The sequence below is a fragment of the Phocoena sinus genome, chromosome 11, assembly GCF_008692025.1.
Source record: "Phocoena sinus isolate mPhoSin1 chromosome 11, mPhoSin1.pri, whole genome shotgun sequence".
Lineage (NCBI taxonomy): Eukaryota > Metazoa > Chordata > Mammalia > Artiodactyla > Phocoenidae > Phocoena > Phocoena sinus.
In genome coordinates, this window is record NC_045773.1 from 6,811,224 (window position 1) to 6,826,714 (window position 15,491).

The window sequence follows — 15,491 nt, forward strand, 5'->3', positions numbered from 1 at the left end:
CCTGATTCAACACTGCATATTTTATTGGAGCATAAAGTGCCTACATACTAAGTACTCGGTAAATGTCCACTGAATGACCAAACGATTCTCAGGATGAATTAGCGCAAAGTCCAAATATGGGGGCTCCAGCTGGCAAGCCACCTAGGGTTTGATCAAACAGCTACATCTGAAAGTTTGCTGTTAGAATAAGAATCCCACACATCAGATTTCTGTGGAATACGTGAGCCCCATCTCTAGCTCCTCTCCCCACCACAATCACAGCAGTCAGATAAAGTTGAGGAGTTTATTAGGGAAATATGAGAGATAAAGACACCCCAAGTGAGAGAAAGAAAACTCTGAAAATGTCCCTTTTCAAGCCAAGTGGGGGCCTGGACTTGACCTCCCCAAAAGGACAAGAAACTGGTGGGTTAGCAACAACATTCTCTGGCAACCACCTCGCCAGGGCACCTCAGCCAGGACTGCTTCTGACCCCCGGCCAAAGGTGGGGAGGAGGCAAAGACCGTTTATAGAATCAATGCAGAGGCAATGAGAGCTGCAAGGAAAGGCTGAGAGAGAGAGAGAGAGAGAGAGAGGTGGGGAGGACCTTGACAGAGTCCCACCTTCTGGCTCTTAGCGCCTCAAATATGTTGACAAGTAGTTCTACAAAGTGTCACTGAAGAAGTAAAATGCCTAATGTTGTTTCTGAGAGTTCCCCTGGCTCCTCCCCACACGCCACATCACACTGCTGGGTGTACATGGAAGAGCCCAAAGGCCACATTTTTGAAAAAAAGGAAAACAAGAATAAGCCCTGTTGCTCTTGAAGGAGAGAAGAAGGAGCTGAAGGCTGCTGGGGCCTTTCCCACGAGGGTCTGCGTTCTGTAAAAGCAACTTCCCAGCAGCAGCATGGCACAGTTCTAGGTGAGGGTCTCACCTTTTGTCACCTGTCAAAGGAAAATTGACAATCAGATAAATTCAAAAGCATTAGAGGGGTCTAAAAAAACAAAAAAAAATCTTATTTTCTATCCTAGGTAGTTGGGAGTGGTAGAAAAGATGACAGCTTCAGAGTCCCAGAAAGCTGGTTTAAATTCAGGCAAGGTAGTTAACTTCTCTAAGCCTGTTTCTGCTTCCAGGTTTTTTCAGCAACAAGTGGAAATGTGCATTCTCTCTTGCACAGCCATGCCTGCCTCATGAGGAAGGCCCTTGCCCATCATACTCACCCTTGCTTCAATGTACTCTATTCTCCGCTCAAGAGCTGTCAATTTCTCGTTTAGTGTTGCGAGTCTTGAACGACAAGACATATCTGGTAAAAGAAGACTGACGTTCAGGATTAATGCCATTCCAGACACAAACACACACACAGCCCCAAAGTTGAAGAGGAGGAATGATATATCATGCAGAGCACAGATAAGAAGAACGAGTGGGCAAAACAAGGCAGTGGGAGGATAAGGTGAGAAGTATCTTAGGAGCACAGCTGCTTAGAGAGGATCTGCCTAACTTCCTACCAAACGTGGCAGGCAGAGAATAATGCCACCCTGCCCCCCCCCCACCGCAAGATGGCTACGCTCTAATCCCCAGAACCTGTGAATATGTATCCTACAGGCAAAGGGACTTTGCACATGTGATTAAAGTTAAGGACCTTGAGATCTTGGATTATCCAGATGGGCCCCATCTAATCACAAATCCATAAATGGAAAAGAGAAAGGCAGAAGAAAAGTGGAAGAAGAGATTCAAAGTGTGAGAGGGACTCAACCTGCCACTTTGGCTTTGAAGATGGAGGGAGGTAGCCATAAACCAAGGGATGCAAGTGACCTTTAGAAGCTGGGCGTGGTCCTTAGCTGCCAGCCAGCAAGGAAACAGGGACCTTAGTCTTACAGCTGCAAGAAACAGAATTCTGCCAACAACCTACGGGCAGGAAGCAGCTCCTCTTCTAGAGCCTCCAGCCCTGCTGACACTGTGATTTCAGCCCAGTGAACCAGTGTTGGACTTCTGATCTACACAACTGTAAGATAATAAATGCATGTGGTTTAAGCCGCTATATTTGTGGTAATCTGTTATGGCAGCAATAAAAAAAAAAAACTAATACAGCGAGGCTGTACAGATGGCCATTTGCTAATAGGCAAACCAAGAGTTTCAAGAGAGGGGAAATGACAAGAGGATGAAAATAATCTCAATAGGGAAGAAAAGCAGAGGCCAAGGAAGCAGCAGACCCTGAGGAGGAGGGAAGGTGTGGTGTTTCTGAGCTCATGGAAGCCAGCTCACTGCTGCTGCTCTAAGGGTGCTTGATGTCCCATCAGCACCTGCACAGGCCTTTCAGAACAAGAGAAAACTTGGAGAACATCAACTACCCTGTGGATCCCACCTTTCATCTGCAAAAAATTCCTTTTCTTCCCCTATCCTTTCCAATCTCTTTTACCACCTCACCCAAAAGGAAACCTAGATTTGCCCTAAAATACCTTTCCCCCTGCAAACTTCTCTGACACCAATCACTTGGCGACTCTTCCTCCAACTGTTCTCAACATCCGGGAGGAAAAGGTTTCCAGGCATGCTAATTACTCCCATACGCCTCCCCAAACTGTTCTTCAGTCATCTCTCAATAATCCTGACTTCTGAAGTTTAAAATATCTGCTCTCCGAGACACTCTCCCACCCAGTGATCTAACACTTAGCTCACACCCCTCCTTTTCATCTCTTCCCTGGATGCTATGCAAAAGCGCTTCAGCACCCAATTTAACAAATCTTGCACACCCTGATCTTGCCTCGACTTTCATTTCATCAAGTCCAAATCTTACTCATCTTGCCCTTTTAAACATTCGCCTTCAAGTCAGTTCAAAGTGGACCTCTGAGAGGTCTTTGCTGAATGGATATAATTCTCCCTCTTCTGTAAGGATTTGCCTATTCCAGACATTGTTCACTCTTCTTTTTCATCTTGTTTTTTTGTGGTTTTTTTTTTTAAATCTGCTAGTGCTGCTGCTTCTAATTCCCAGGCCCAGCTCGAGTAGAAGCACCTCAGCACTCTCCTTTTCCCGGATACACTGCCACTGCTAGGACTGCCCAACAGGACCTAATCTCTTTTCAGCCTGGTTTTTAGACGCTCAAAGGCACATCGTGTATGCTATTCAGTAAGAGCATGAATGTTATCACCAACAACCTGTCTTTTCCCATGAAAACGTCTGCCAAAATGAAGGTGCAGGGTGGTGAGAGGGAGGGTTCCTTCCTGGATGGCTGTTCTGTTCTAGCTCTGTCAATCTGGGGATGAGTCAGAATCCAAGAACGGCACTGTGTTACTGGCCTGCACGGATAAGCACTGTTGAAAGTGTAAAATGCTGAACTCTAGAAACTTCAGTCATATTTCAGATCCCATTAAATACATACCGATTCAAACAAAATGCTGGGAAACCATGCGGCAGCCGGACAAATATGAAACCACAATGCTTTTATATGTACATTATCACCAGACTGTAATGGAAAAAGCCAGTTGTCCTCATCAGGGTGCTTGATGGTGTGCATACATTACCACCGCTAACAAATGCCAGTTACCAGACAACTTCTCTGAACTCTTACTGCACGTAACCTTAACCTACAAAAATCAGCACTGTCTTTCTCTTAAGGTCTTACTTCTCCAACAAAATTATAAACTTCCTAGGAGTGGCTATGTCCATGTATTCTTATTTATCCCTTTCTCACAGCATCTGACGCACAGGTGGAGTTACAAGAGGCAAGCTGTATTTGTCTGCCAAGTATAAGAATTGAGATTTAAAGACAGCCTCATTCTCAGGCTTCCCTGGTGGCGCAGTGGTTGAGAGTCCGCCTGCCGATGCAGGGGACACAGGTTTGTGCCCCCGTCCGGGAAGACCCCACATGCCGTGGAGTGGCCAGGCCCGTGAGCCATGGCCGCTGAGCCTGCGTGTCCGGAGCCTGTGCTCCGCAATGGGAGAGGCCACAGCAGTGAGAGGCCCACGTACTGCAAAAAACAAACAAACAAAATAACCAGCCTCATTCTCTATTTTTTTTTGTTACATTTCTCTGAACATATTAGCTTTAGAGTCAGAAAAAAAGGTGTAAAAATAAAAAGCTATCATCTGTAACAATCTATTTTTAGAAACGTCATCAATTCGAAGTACAGAATAGGCCCAGTGTTAGGATGTCACTGCTCCATCACGATCCGTGTGTCCTCAGGTTCAGGTGGTCCTCCAATGCTTAAACGGTAAACCACAAAGAGATCAAAATTCTACTCACACTAGCTAGAATCACAGGGTAAAAGCTGTTCAGAATCATTAGGTATCCTGGAAAAACAGTTCCCTCCCCAAAGCACATGCCCTACACAACCCCTCTGTGGTCAGGGTGAGAATTATAGGTCTGCTGCCATTTTCAAAAAGCTATAGATGCCCCCTCAAAGTAAACGCCTGCTAAATCTTTGCACCACCAAATCACATTATAAACACAATACAAAGCCCCCCCCAGATACATGTCAGAATTGAGGAGTCATGCTAAGGGCTTAGACAGGGAAAATACATCCCACACTCACTCATCCTGAGTCATCCAATGCCAAGACAACACACTGAAGTCTATCCTTATGATTTATCCAGTTTCTCAGCCTGGTAGTCTTTGTCTAAACTCTTGTATCATGATATCGTCAATCTTCAGGAACTTGCCTCAGGTATACCTAACTGCTAAGACAAATTGCTTTAACTTTTAATCGTGCTTCCTAATTGTTCTTACTTGTAATTAATTGTTCTTTTCTTTAAAAGGACTAAATCCGCTTTCTAAAATCTTCAAAAACCACCTAGTAATTACTCCAAACATTAGGCCATTATCCTCACCTTAAAGGAGAATAATGGCCTAGGCCAAGGAAAGCCATTTCTTCCAGCTCCTGAAGAATGGAATCCTATGCATCTACTTCCTTGGTCTAAAACTTGCTGGAAATTTTGAAAACAAAAAAAAAGTCTTTATTCTCTATCTGATCATAAAATGGGACTCACACGCAGTTGCTAAAATCTCACAACAGGTATTTCCTTGCTTATAAAGCAAGAAAAGAGACACTTCTCCTCCGCAATCCTAAGCTCAAACTCTTCAATTTTCGGTTAGTTCCAAGACTCACCCACTAAAACTTCAGCAATATGTCAAGAAGTTTTATGCCAGAGATAAATGTATGTTTATTATATGCTTATTAATATGATTCCGTGCTCAGAAACAAAGTTATTACATTACCTAGATCCAAACTGGGGAAAGTGAGATGCTAGATCACTTTTAAATTTTGAACAACAGCACCAGTTTTTCTTATTTTAGATGCTTTATTTACTGAACTGACATTCTTAATACTCTGTTTGGATATTCTGTGTCTACATATCAGATACTAACTCGTACCAGATAAATGAAGCCTTTTGCTTTTGGGGTTTTTTTTGGGGTTTTTTTTGCGGTACGTGGGCCTCTCACTGTTGTGGCCTCTCCCGTCGCGGAGCACAGGCTCCGGATGCGCAGGCTCAGCGGCCATGGCTCACGGGCCCAGCCGCTCCGCGGCATGTGGGGTCTTCCCGGACCGGGGCACGAACCCGAGTCCCCTGCATCGGCAGGTGGACTCTCAACCACGGCGCCACCAGGGAAGCCCTGCTTCTGGTTTTAAAAGTAAAAACTCTCCACGTCAGTTATCTGTCCAACTACTTTCCACTGCCTCTCCAGACTAAGCCAAAGTGTCAAAGCTGTAACCCTGTCATCACTCCATCCCTCCAGGGGCATGGAACATTTTGTTTTATCTGGCTCTGCCTCTGAGGGAATGTTATGAGTAAAGAATGCCCTAAAGAACCCCCAATAATAGTTTAGCTAAGGAAGCAGGAGAGACAATTAGGAAAACTAACATCAAAATAGTTTGCACAGAACTTAAAAAATAATTTCAGGATACATGAGATCTATGACTTCTTGACTACCATTCCCTACTACAACCTCTATACTAAGTTATATGTGTGAATTTGTATCACTGACGTATAATTTATACTATTCTCATCTCTCATTAATACTACCTTCACCCTCATTCCCTGTGTGAGGAAATCCATCACACCAAGTCACATTGTATGTGAATATATTAAGACAAAAGCAATGTTCTGCTTTGTTCTGAAGTTGTCCTTATTTCATCTTCAAGGCAGAAATTCTTTAAATGCAGGAAATGGTTCTTATTCTGTGTCCCCCACAGAACCTGAGAGAGAGGCTTGTACTCAGATCTAGTTTCTCTTGCTGATGCTTTTTGACAAGACTCTTGCCCTGTCACCTTTATACTCCTTAGGACTTGTCAGTTCTCTAGCTAGAAAATAATTCCTTTTGAAATCTTTTTTAATACGTCGGTGTCCCCTCCTTAATCTTAATCGCTTAATGTAGCTGAAAGAGTGGACCAGAAGCACAGCAGTTATAAAAAGATCACTAGACGTCATCCCCACACCTTGTGATGCCATAGAAAGTCTACCCAGTGTTCAGTTCTCTCAAAGAAACACTTGGAGAACATGAGGTAGGGGGTCTCTGCTAGGCGCCTGCCGTCCAGAAGGATGTGGAACAATGCGAAGAGAATTTAAAACTGTCACCAGCAGGCCTAGGAAAGATTTTGCTAGAAGCAGACAGAACACCCACTGTCGGCTAGAGACTAGCAATGCAGAGACGTCCATGGCCTGACGCGATGTGGACCTTACTCTGCCCTCATCTGCTGCCACTCAGCACAGCGCGCGCGGAGACAGGAAGGAACCCACAGGAGGGGCCGGAGGGGCGACTAAGAGGCTCGGAGCTCAAGGGTTTCGACTCGATCCGGAAGGAGATGAGCAACCGTCTAGGGTCTTTACAAGGCAGTAGTAACACAGCCATGCTGCGTTCCGAGCGCCAAGTGGGGACTGGAAGCGAAGCACAGAGGAAGAAGGGAGGCGACTGAAGAGAAGAAAAGAAGCAGACGATGGATGGGGCTGCCTGACGTATCCGGGAAAAGGAAAGACTTGTTAATGGATCCGGGGTGAAGGTAGCGAAGCCGATGAGCTCAGCGTGGGGCAGGAACACCCCACAGGGGCTGCCCAGTGGAGGCCGGGGGTCAGGGCGAGAGGGGGAAGGTGCGGCCTGAAGGAGGAAGCGAAAACCAGCAGGAGCCCAAGGCTCCCCGAGTCCCCTTCAAAGCTTCTCAGCGCCCTCCCTCAGCAGGCCTCCCTCCTCCCAGCCTCCCCCTGCTCGCCCGCTGACCGAAAGAGTTGAGAAAGTCTGCGATTTTCTTGATGCTGCTGGTGATGACCTCAATGTACTCCCGGTTCGCCCAGTCCTGGTGAATCTCCCGCTGCACCGGATCCTCTTGCCCCGCCATGGCTGCAGCCTAAGGAAGCGCGATTGCGCAGGCGCCTCGACCCTCCAGGCCGCCAGTGCGCCTGCGCCGCCATCCCACACCGGTCCTGGGGCACCTACGAATCCACGGGCCTTGTGGTGCGCTTGCGCATTGTCACGTCTTCGCTGGCCTCTTCGCGCTCCTCCCACGTCCCTGAAGACCGTCGCCTCCAGGCCGTGGAGAAGAATGGAGTGCGCACGCGCCAAAGTCCCCCCCAGCCACAGCCCGCGCCACCGCTACCACCACCTCTGTCTCTGGAGGTTACGGTCGTTGGCGGGGGAGCGTGGGCCCGCATCATCCCTTCCCTCGGGTGCTCCAAACTAAGCTTGCGGTCTGTGTCCACAATAAGCTGGGCATAGCCAATTAAACCGCATTAAATATAAATCATTTTTAAAATGCCTTTTAACAACACAACATGATGTCCCACCTTACAATTATCAAATGAACAAACGTTATTTTTTTTTTTAACGATAATAGTGTTGAAGAGGCTGAGGGGAAATTGGTAAACTCGTAAATAGCTGGTCACACTGTAAACTGGCACAAACCCTTCGGAAGGAAATTCGTAAATTGTTAGCAAGAGATGTAAAAATTTTCAAACTTTTTTTTTTTTTTTTTTTTTTTTTTAATGCGTTACGCGGGCCTCTCACCGCTGTGGCCTCTCCCGTTGCGGAGGACAGGCTCCGGACGCGCAGGCTCAGCGGCCATGGCTCACGGGCCCAGCCGCTCCGCGGCATGTGGGATCCTCCCAGACCGGGGCACGAACCCGCGTCCCCTGCATCGGCAGGCGGACTCTCAACCACTGCGCCACCAGGGAAGCCCTCAAACTTTTTAACCTAGGTATTAACAAAAGTATTGAAAAAGAAAAAACACTTTATGCACAAAGGTGTTCTTTGAGGCATTATTTGTTTTTTTTAAATAAATCTCAACAGTTGGGGAATGGCTAAACATCGGTATGGCCACTTAGAGCAATATTATGCAGTCATATAAATGCAAATTATGAAAAACTGTGGCAACATAACGGAGATGATAAATGAAAGGGAAAACAAAATGCATGTGTTGTTGTTTTTTAAATTGCAACTATGCAAAAATTATATCTGCTTGAGGACAAGAAGGATATACCAAAAAAATGTCAATACCTAGTTTGTTAAGGTAGTGGAATTATGGGCAATTTTATTTTTGTTTCAGGGAATATTTACAATCTGGTTTGTATGGTAAATGCCTTTTAGTTTTTAAAAAGTGATGAACAGTCAGATTTCTTCTAGCAGTAGCTGGGAAGAAAACATTACTAACAGTCCTGTACTCTGGTAGAAGATCTTATAAGCTATAATGCTGCTTTTTTAAAATATAAATTTATTTATTTAATTTATTTATTTTTGGCTGTGTTGGGTCTTCGTTGCTTCACGCAGGCTTTCTCTAGTTGTGGCGAGCGGGGGCTACTCTTCGTTGCGATGTGTGGGCTTCTCATTGCGGTGGCTTCTTTCATTGCAGAGCATGGGCTCTAGGCATGCAGGCTTCAGGAGTTGCAGCACGCGGGCTCAGTAGTTGTGGCTCACAGGCTCTAGAGCACAGGCTCAATAGTTGTGGCGCACGGGCTTAGTTGCTCCGCTACATGTGGGATCTTCCAGGACCAGGGCTTGAACCCATGTCCCCTACATTGGTCCGGAGCCTGTGCTCTGCAACGGGAGAGGCCACAACAGTGAGAGGCCCGCGTACCAACCCCCCACCAAAAAAATAAAAAACACAACTGTGCAATAAAAACTCCTGTTTTGTTTGCTTTTTAAATAATAAGTATCTCTTTTATTCAAGAGGAAAATAAAAATAAACTTACTGGGTGAAAAAAAGTTGCAATTCAAAATTATCTCAGGGGACTTCCCCGGTGGTCCAGTGGGTAAGACTCCACGCTCCCAATGCAGGGGGCCCGGGTTCAATCCCTGGTGAGGGAACTAGATCACACATGCATGGCGCAACTAAGAGTCTGCATGCCGTAATGAAGATCCCAAGTGCCGCAACTAAGACCCGGTGCAGCCAAAATAAATATATATATATATTTTTTGCGTTACGCGGGCCTCTCACTGTTGTGGCCTCTCCCGCTGCAGAGCACAGGCTCCAGACGCGCAGGCTCAGCGGCCATGGCTCACAGGCCCAGCCGCTCCGCGGCACGTGGGATCTTCCCGGACCGGGGCACGAACCCGTGTCCCCTGCATTGGCAGGCGGACTCTCGACTGCTGTGCCACCAGGGAAGCCCGGTTCTGCCCAATATTTAGGCTGGACATTTGATAAAGCCTTTTCCCTCTGGCCCTATTTCCTCTTAGGAGACAAGTGAGGAAAGGCTCCTGGGATTTTTCTTTTTTTGGTCATATGCTCAGAGGCGTTAACGCCCTCCACCTGCACCCTGCCTTGGTGGCGTACCAGAGCAGCCCTGATCCTGGATGTATGCTCCTAGGGTCATAATATCAAGCACCAGAAGCCTTCCACAGGCTGTTTGGAATAGATAACTATCCCCTGGGTGTCAATTTCTTATCCGAAGGCAGCCCAGATATTTGAGCAGTATGCACAAGGGCCTGCATAGATCAGGAGAAACATACCAGTTGGAGGAAATCAACAAATCTCCTTTCTACTAACCACTGTCAGGGGCAGGTCTTCTGGTTTGAAAGGTCACTAACAATTCCCTTTAAAAAACGAAACTTACCGTGTCACAAACTATGGTGGAGGTGTCAAACTTTTAACAGTATTTCCTGGGCAATTACTGGATGGGATGGGATCAGATCTGCTGCTACCTTTGAGGGAGACTAGAGAAGGGGCAGAGAAATACACTTGACTGGAAAGAAAAGGGATATGCTATGCCCCTTAACATAATAGGTAGGTGCTCAAAAAATGTTAGTAGTTAGTAGTTGACAATTTTAAAGTAGAAAAATGGAAAGTCCGAATTCTACTTGGATAAATTTTGAGTTAGCAACATCCTCCCAGCCCTTTCCTTTATCTCCAAAGGGCCGGGCGGGGGGGGGGGGGGGGGGGGGGGCGGGAATCAAGTTCTTAACCAGTGGGTCTTTCATAGATAAGAACAAAACAAAAACAAAACACACATAGAAGAACCAGAAAAATCTTTTATAAACTTTAAAAGACTGGCCTTTGGAATTTTTTTCCCTCCCAGCCTGGTATAATTCCTCTGAGGTGGTATATAAGTAGCTCAGGGCCCTGAGAGAGCTGCTCCCTTGTGTCAGAAAAGAGGTTTTTAGGGCCAAGAGCAGACTGTCTCCATAATTAAGAATAGTAAAAGCTGAAGTTCCTTAAAGGAACAGCATAAGAAGTTCTCAAACTACAAGGTACATCAGACTCCCCTGGAGGGTTTGTTTAAATGCAGAATGCAGGGTCCTTCCCCCCAGAGTTTCTGATTCTATAGGCCTCAGGTGGGGCCTAAGAATCTGCATTTCTCCAACATTCCCAGATGACTGTCATGGTTCTAGTCCCTGAATCATACTTTGAGACCGCCCCCGCCGCGGGTCCCAGCAGCTCGGGCGGCGGGAGGAGCGGCAGCGGCCAGGCAGCCCAGCTTCGCGAAGGCTCTCGGCGCGCCGCGGCCCGCAGGCACCCGGCACGCGCCCGCCCCGCCGCCACGATGCCCAAGAGGAAGGTCAGCTCGGCTGAGGGGGCGGCGAAGGAGGAGCCCAAGAGGAGATCGGCGAGGTTGTCAGCTACTCCGGCTCCTGCAAAAGTGGAAACGAAGCCAAAAAAGGCGGCAGGAAAGGATAAATCTTCCGACAAAAAAAGTGCAACAAAAGGGAAAAGGGGAGCAAAGGGAAAACAGACTGAAGTGGCCAACCAAGAGACTAAAGAGTTACCTGCAGAAAATGGAGAAACTAAAAATGAGGAGAGCCCAGCTTCTGATGAAGCAGGAGAGAAAGAAGCCAAGTCTGATTAATATCACACACCTGGTCCTATCAGTGGTCCCTGTTTCCCTTCTTGTACAATCCAGAGGAATATTTTTATCAACTATTTTGTAAATGCAAGTTTTTTAGTAGCTCTAGAAACATTTTTAAAAAGGAAGGAATCCCACCTCATCCCATTTTTTAAGTGTAAATGCTTTTTTTTAAGAGGTGAAATCATTTGCTGGTTGTTTATTTTTTGGTACAACCAGAAAATAGTGGGATATTGAATATGGGAGGCTTTGATTCTCTTGGGTGTCAGCTTAACCTTCCACAGATGGGGGGTAGCTTTTCTATCCTATAATACAAAGCATACTAAATGGCAGTTTGGAGTCACTTGTGCACTTAATGTCTTAAACACTTTAAATTACTTCTCTTCCCACGTTGTTTTTGGTAGAATTGTTTCCTAAAGCAAACCACTCACCCCTTGATCTTGGCTCTCCTGGGCAGAATTTTGTGCACTCTGTAACATCTTTGGTTGTGGTAGTCCAGTTCTTCTAGTAACTGTTAATGTGCTGTGAACGACTGACAATTTGAGTATGTAGTGTATGTGATTATTAAATTGTGAATTAGTGGGACTTACGATGTAACAGCATATCAATATTTGAAGATGTTGGTACTTGATATCCTGTGCAGGAAAATTTGCCCCCAAATTTTAAGCTGGAAAGTCACTGGAATAACTGTTCAGAAAAGAATCACAACTACATGATTTTTTAGGTTTTTGGTACGTATGTTGAGAATTGTGTACAAGTTGAAACGTCTGTGTACTGAGCCTCAAAACAACCAATAAAATCTCAATTATGAAAGAAAAAAAAAGAATCATACTTAGAGAACCAACGGTATAAATACATGGGATTTAGAGTCATATTTGGCAAGACACACCTTTCTGAGCATCCATCCACAAATGTCTCATCATGAAATGTCAGCAGCTTCTGCCACCTGAGAGGCATAGATTCTGACTTCAGCAGTTATCAACACAGCACAGATCCTAATGCTGAACAGTTTTGGACACATCTATTTCCTCATCTGTAAAATGGGTACAAACCTACCTTCAGAGGCTTGTGATAAGGTTTAATAAAGTACACATAGCAGTTGCCAGATTCAATACTTGTCACTATCCTCTACTGCCCTTTATAGAATTACTAATATCCTAACATCTATTGGAATCTTTTCATGAGAACTACAGAGTAAGTTAAAGTCAATAATGAGACAGAGATGTGAATTTAAACAGCCATGCCCTTGCCAAAAGCATGCTAGGAAAATTCCATGTTCTGATTCCTCTCCTCTAGGACTGTCAATGGCAGGATACCAGCTCTGGTCACCATGGACCCCACCGGATGAGGGCTTCCAATGGCTGCAGCATACAACACCTACACCTTCTTCCAAGCACCCCTTTAGGGCTTCCCCCTGCTTCCCCCACACCCCTTCTAATCTTGAAGTACAGCTGTGCTTTCAAGAGGTCTCTCTAGTTCTAGACAGTCCATTCCTGGAGCCTGGGGTGAGTCCCAAGTTGCCCTGCCACACGTCAGAGCTCCGAACCATGAACAACAAGAAAGGGCTGGTCAGGAAGCTTCAGCCTGTCTGCCTCAATGGAGTGGATTCTGTCTTTGGCAGGGTCATCACGGCTCAGCCGCCAAAGTGGACTGGGACCTTCAGAGTTTCAGACAAGTCAGCCTTTTGCAAAATCATCAGCCGGGAGCACCAGGGGCCCACTGGACTTAAGGAGCCTCAGATTCAGATGACAGTGACCATGTGCAAATAGATGCTGTGCTCCATCCTCTTGCTGTATGTGACGTACAATAAGTGCACCTTTGCCTTGCAACACTCCAAGTAAAGTGTCCCCATCTGATCCCCATTCCTCACACCACGCCTTTTGCTATGTGCCTGAAGCTTACATAGACCTTTCTGTGTAAAGGAAACTGTGTTTGCCCCAGTCATCTTGCTTTTCAGTCAAGCAGTGACAATTCAGGAGCCCCCCTCCTCTCTTCCTGTCCAAAAATAGGCCAGTGACAGAGCAAGGGAGAACATTTCTATTGTAAAGCTGAACAACCATTTAGAGTCAAACTAGCATTGACATGTACATGCAATAAAGAACCATTAAACAAACCATATAAACCAATGAGCCTACTGTGAACTCTTTTCAACAATGAAGACCACAATGAGTTGGGGAAACAAAGACTGTCAAGGAAGGAGATTATGGATTTCTATGTACATGAGGATGAAGGGGTCAAAAATCTGTATGTGGGTCAACGATTAATTTAAAAAAACAAAAACAAATAACCTCCCCCACCATAAAACGAACAAAAAAACCTAACCAGCCACACCCTAATACTACCAGAGAGTACAAAAGTGGGTACAAATATAACAAATATTAATTAATATTTACAGCCTGGCAAAAAAGAACTTGGTAGCAGCACTGAAACTGGGCTTTCTGGCAGAAGACATGAGAGTTCTCCATTTTAGCTGAAATGTACTCCTAATGTTCTATTTTTAATAAACTATAAGTAATTTTGTAGCATTGTTCTAACTAGATTATAGGTATAACTCAGAATAATGTGGAAATAAAATAAAAATTATATATGCAAAGTTAACATGAATTTGATGCTGCCTTTTTCTCCTTTATCATATCTACATGACCACCAAAAATTTAAAAAGCAGCCAAACATTCGACTTTCTTTGGGCATTAAAAGAAATTCGTCACTCCTCCAAAAAAGATCACAAAATATCTTCTCATCTCAAATAATAGGGTCCTTGTAATAGGGAACATATGATTGTAATTGGTAGAACTGATGTGTTGTACCAGTCTCCATTATTTCTCTGCACAAACACCAATTCAGTTCCATCTATGAAGGAAATTCGAAAAGAGGAATGAGGTAGCTGAGGCAGAACTTAAAACAGAATTTATTTGTAAGACTGGTATAAGCCTAAATTCTAGAATAAATCCAGAGTTTCAAAACTAGCTCCTGAAGCTCAGAGTCATGACTACTCTAGCACAGCACTGCCATGTTTGCCTAAATTGGTAAGTAACACTACATTCGAATTCTGAGCCACGGTCTTTGATGTTAGTAGACAACCTGTGAAATCCACAATTAAGTTGATTCAATAAAGCCCCTTCTTTAAGGACAAAATAGGATGCTTCCAGTTGGAAAGGCAGACAGCAGATCTGAAACCCTGAACACAAAATGGTAAGTAGCTGGCAGAGATGGGGAGGGAGTATCGTTCTGTGGTCTAATCAGAGTCATCATCACTCTCTTGCTCCTTTTCTCCATCACTTGCTTCATCTTCTTCACCGTCCTAAGAGGCAAAGGATAATTAAGTATTTTAGGTCATCCGGGCGACGCCATGACTTGCAACACTGCTCCCACAGCATATATGACTGTATTGTATCGTTGTTAAAAACAATGATAGGTTTTAAACCATTCTTTTGAGAATGAATCAGAGGCTCCCCCATTCTTGTATCATGGCCTCTAAGCCAAGACGATGGAGGGAGCCATTTTGATACTGACTTATGCCATTCTGCAACCCAACCAAATACGCTTGATTTGTAAATAAGCCACGGCCCTCCAGCTCCACTGCATGTGTGTGACATAGGAACAAAATGGGCATTCAATATAGAATGAAATGTTTGTTAAATTCAAAATCCAATAGGAATCCAGAGTAAAATTCTCTCTGGTTTGTAAAATCTAATCTGGGAGGCTTGCTTATGACAAAGCACCAAACTAAAAGGATACTGTCTGCCTCAAAACTTTTTTATGGGGACTTTCCTGGTGGCGCAGTGGTTAAGAATCCACCTGCCAATGCAGGGGACACGGGTTCGAGCCCTAGTCCGGGAAGATCCCACATGCCGCGGAGCAACTAAGCCCGCGTGCCACAACTACTGAAGCCCGTGCTCTGCAACAAACAGAAGCCACTGCAATGAGAAGCCCATGCACCACAACGAAGAGTAGGCCCCGCTCGCCGCAGCTAGCAAAAGCCCGCACGCAGCCAAAAATAAAAAAATAAATAAATTTATAGGGAAAAAAAGAAAGCCATAAAACTTTTTTTATCAGAACAAGGTGGAGATATTCTATACAAATAAAACAGAGGACCATGTAATAAAAGACTTTTTCATACTAAATGGTCCTTACGCATCAGCCTCAAATTGCATTACAAACTGTATCCACAGCAGGGGTTCTTAAATCTCAGCTTCTCTGTATCTATAACCCACCTGAATTGTAACAAACTTTAATAAATATATACATTTTTCTTTAG

General features: G+C 45.0%; 4 protein-coding genes across 13 annotated transcripts in view; 2 read left to right on the forward strand and 2 right to left on the reverse strand.

The window, feature by feature from the left end:
- BRK1 (BRICK1 subunit of SCAR/WAVE actin nucleating complex) lies at positions 1 to 7,370 on the reverse strand. Its single transcript, XM_032648674.1, has 3 exons — positions 7,182 to 7,370; positions 1,197 to 1,279; positions 1 to 920 (listed from the first exon to the last, which is right to left on the reverse strand). The coding sequence occupies exons 1-3, from the start codon at positions 7,297 to 7,299 to the stop codon at positions 894 to 896; spliced, it is 228 nt and encodes a 75-aa protein (XP_032504565.1). The 5' UTR covers positions 7,300 to 7,370; the 3' UTR covers positions 1 to 893.
- Positions 7,371 to 10,514: 3,144 nt separating this feature from the next.
- LOC116761778 (non-histone chromosomal protein HMG-14-like) lies at positions 10,515 to 11,257 on the forward strand. The gene has a single exon (XM_032648004.1). It carries the CDS (start codon positions 10,763 to 10,765, stop codon positions 11,234 to 11,236), a length of 474 nt encoding a protein of 157 aa, XP_032503895.1. The 5' UTR covers positions 10,515 to 10,762; the 3' UTR covers positions 11,237 to 11,257.
- Positions 11,258 to 11,650: 393 nt separating this feature from the next.
- FANCD2OS (FANCD2 opposite strand) lies at positions 11,651 to 14,368 on the forward strand. Its single transcript, XM_032648003.1, has one exon. It carries the CDS (start codon positions 12,445 to 12,447, stop codon positions 13,000 to 13,002), a length of 558 nt encoding a protein of 185 aa, XP_032503894.1. The 5' UTR covers positions 11,651 to 12,444; the 3' UTR covers positions 13,003 to 14,368.
- The window catches only part of FANCD2 (FA complementation group D2), a 60,330-nt gene continuing 58,957 nt past the window's right edge, over positions 14,119 to 15,491 (reverse strand). For all 10 annotated transcript variants that reach the window (XM_032647989.1, XM_032647993.1, XM_032647992.1 and 7 more), the window contains one exon: positions 14,119 to 14,534. In XM_032647989.1, coding sequence (XP_032503880.1) covers positions 14,469 to 14,534 — 66 coding nt within the window. In that variant the 3' untranslated portion in view covers positions 14,119 to 14,468. The remainder of the gene's footprint in view (positions 14,535 to 15,491) is intronic.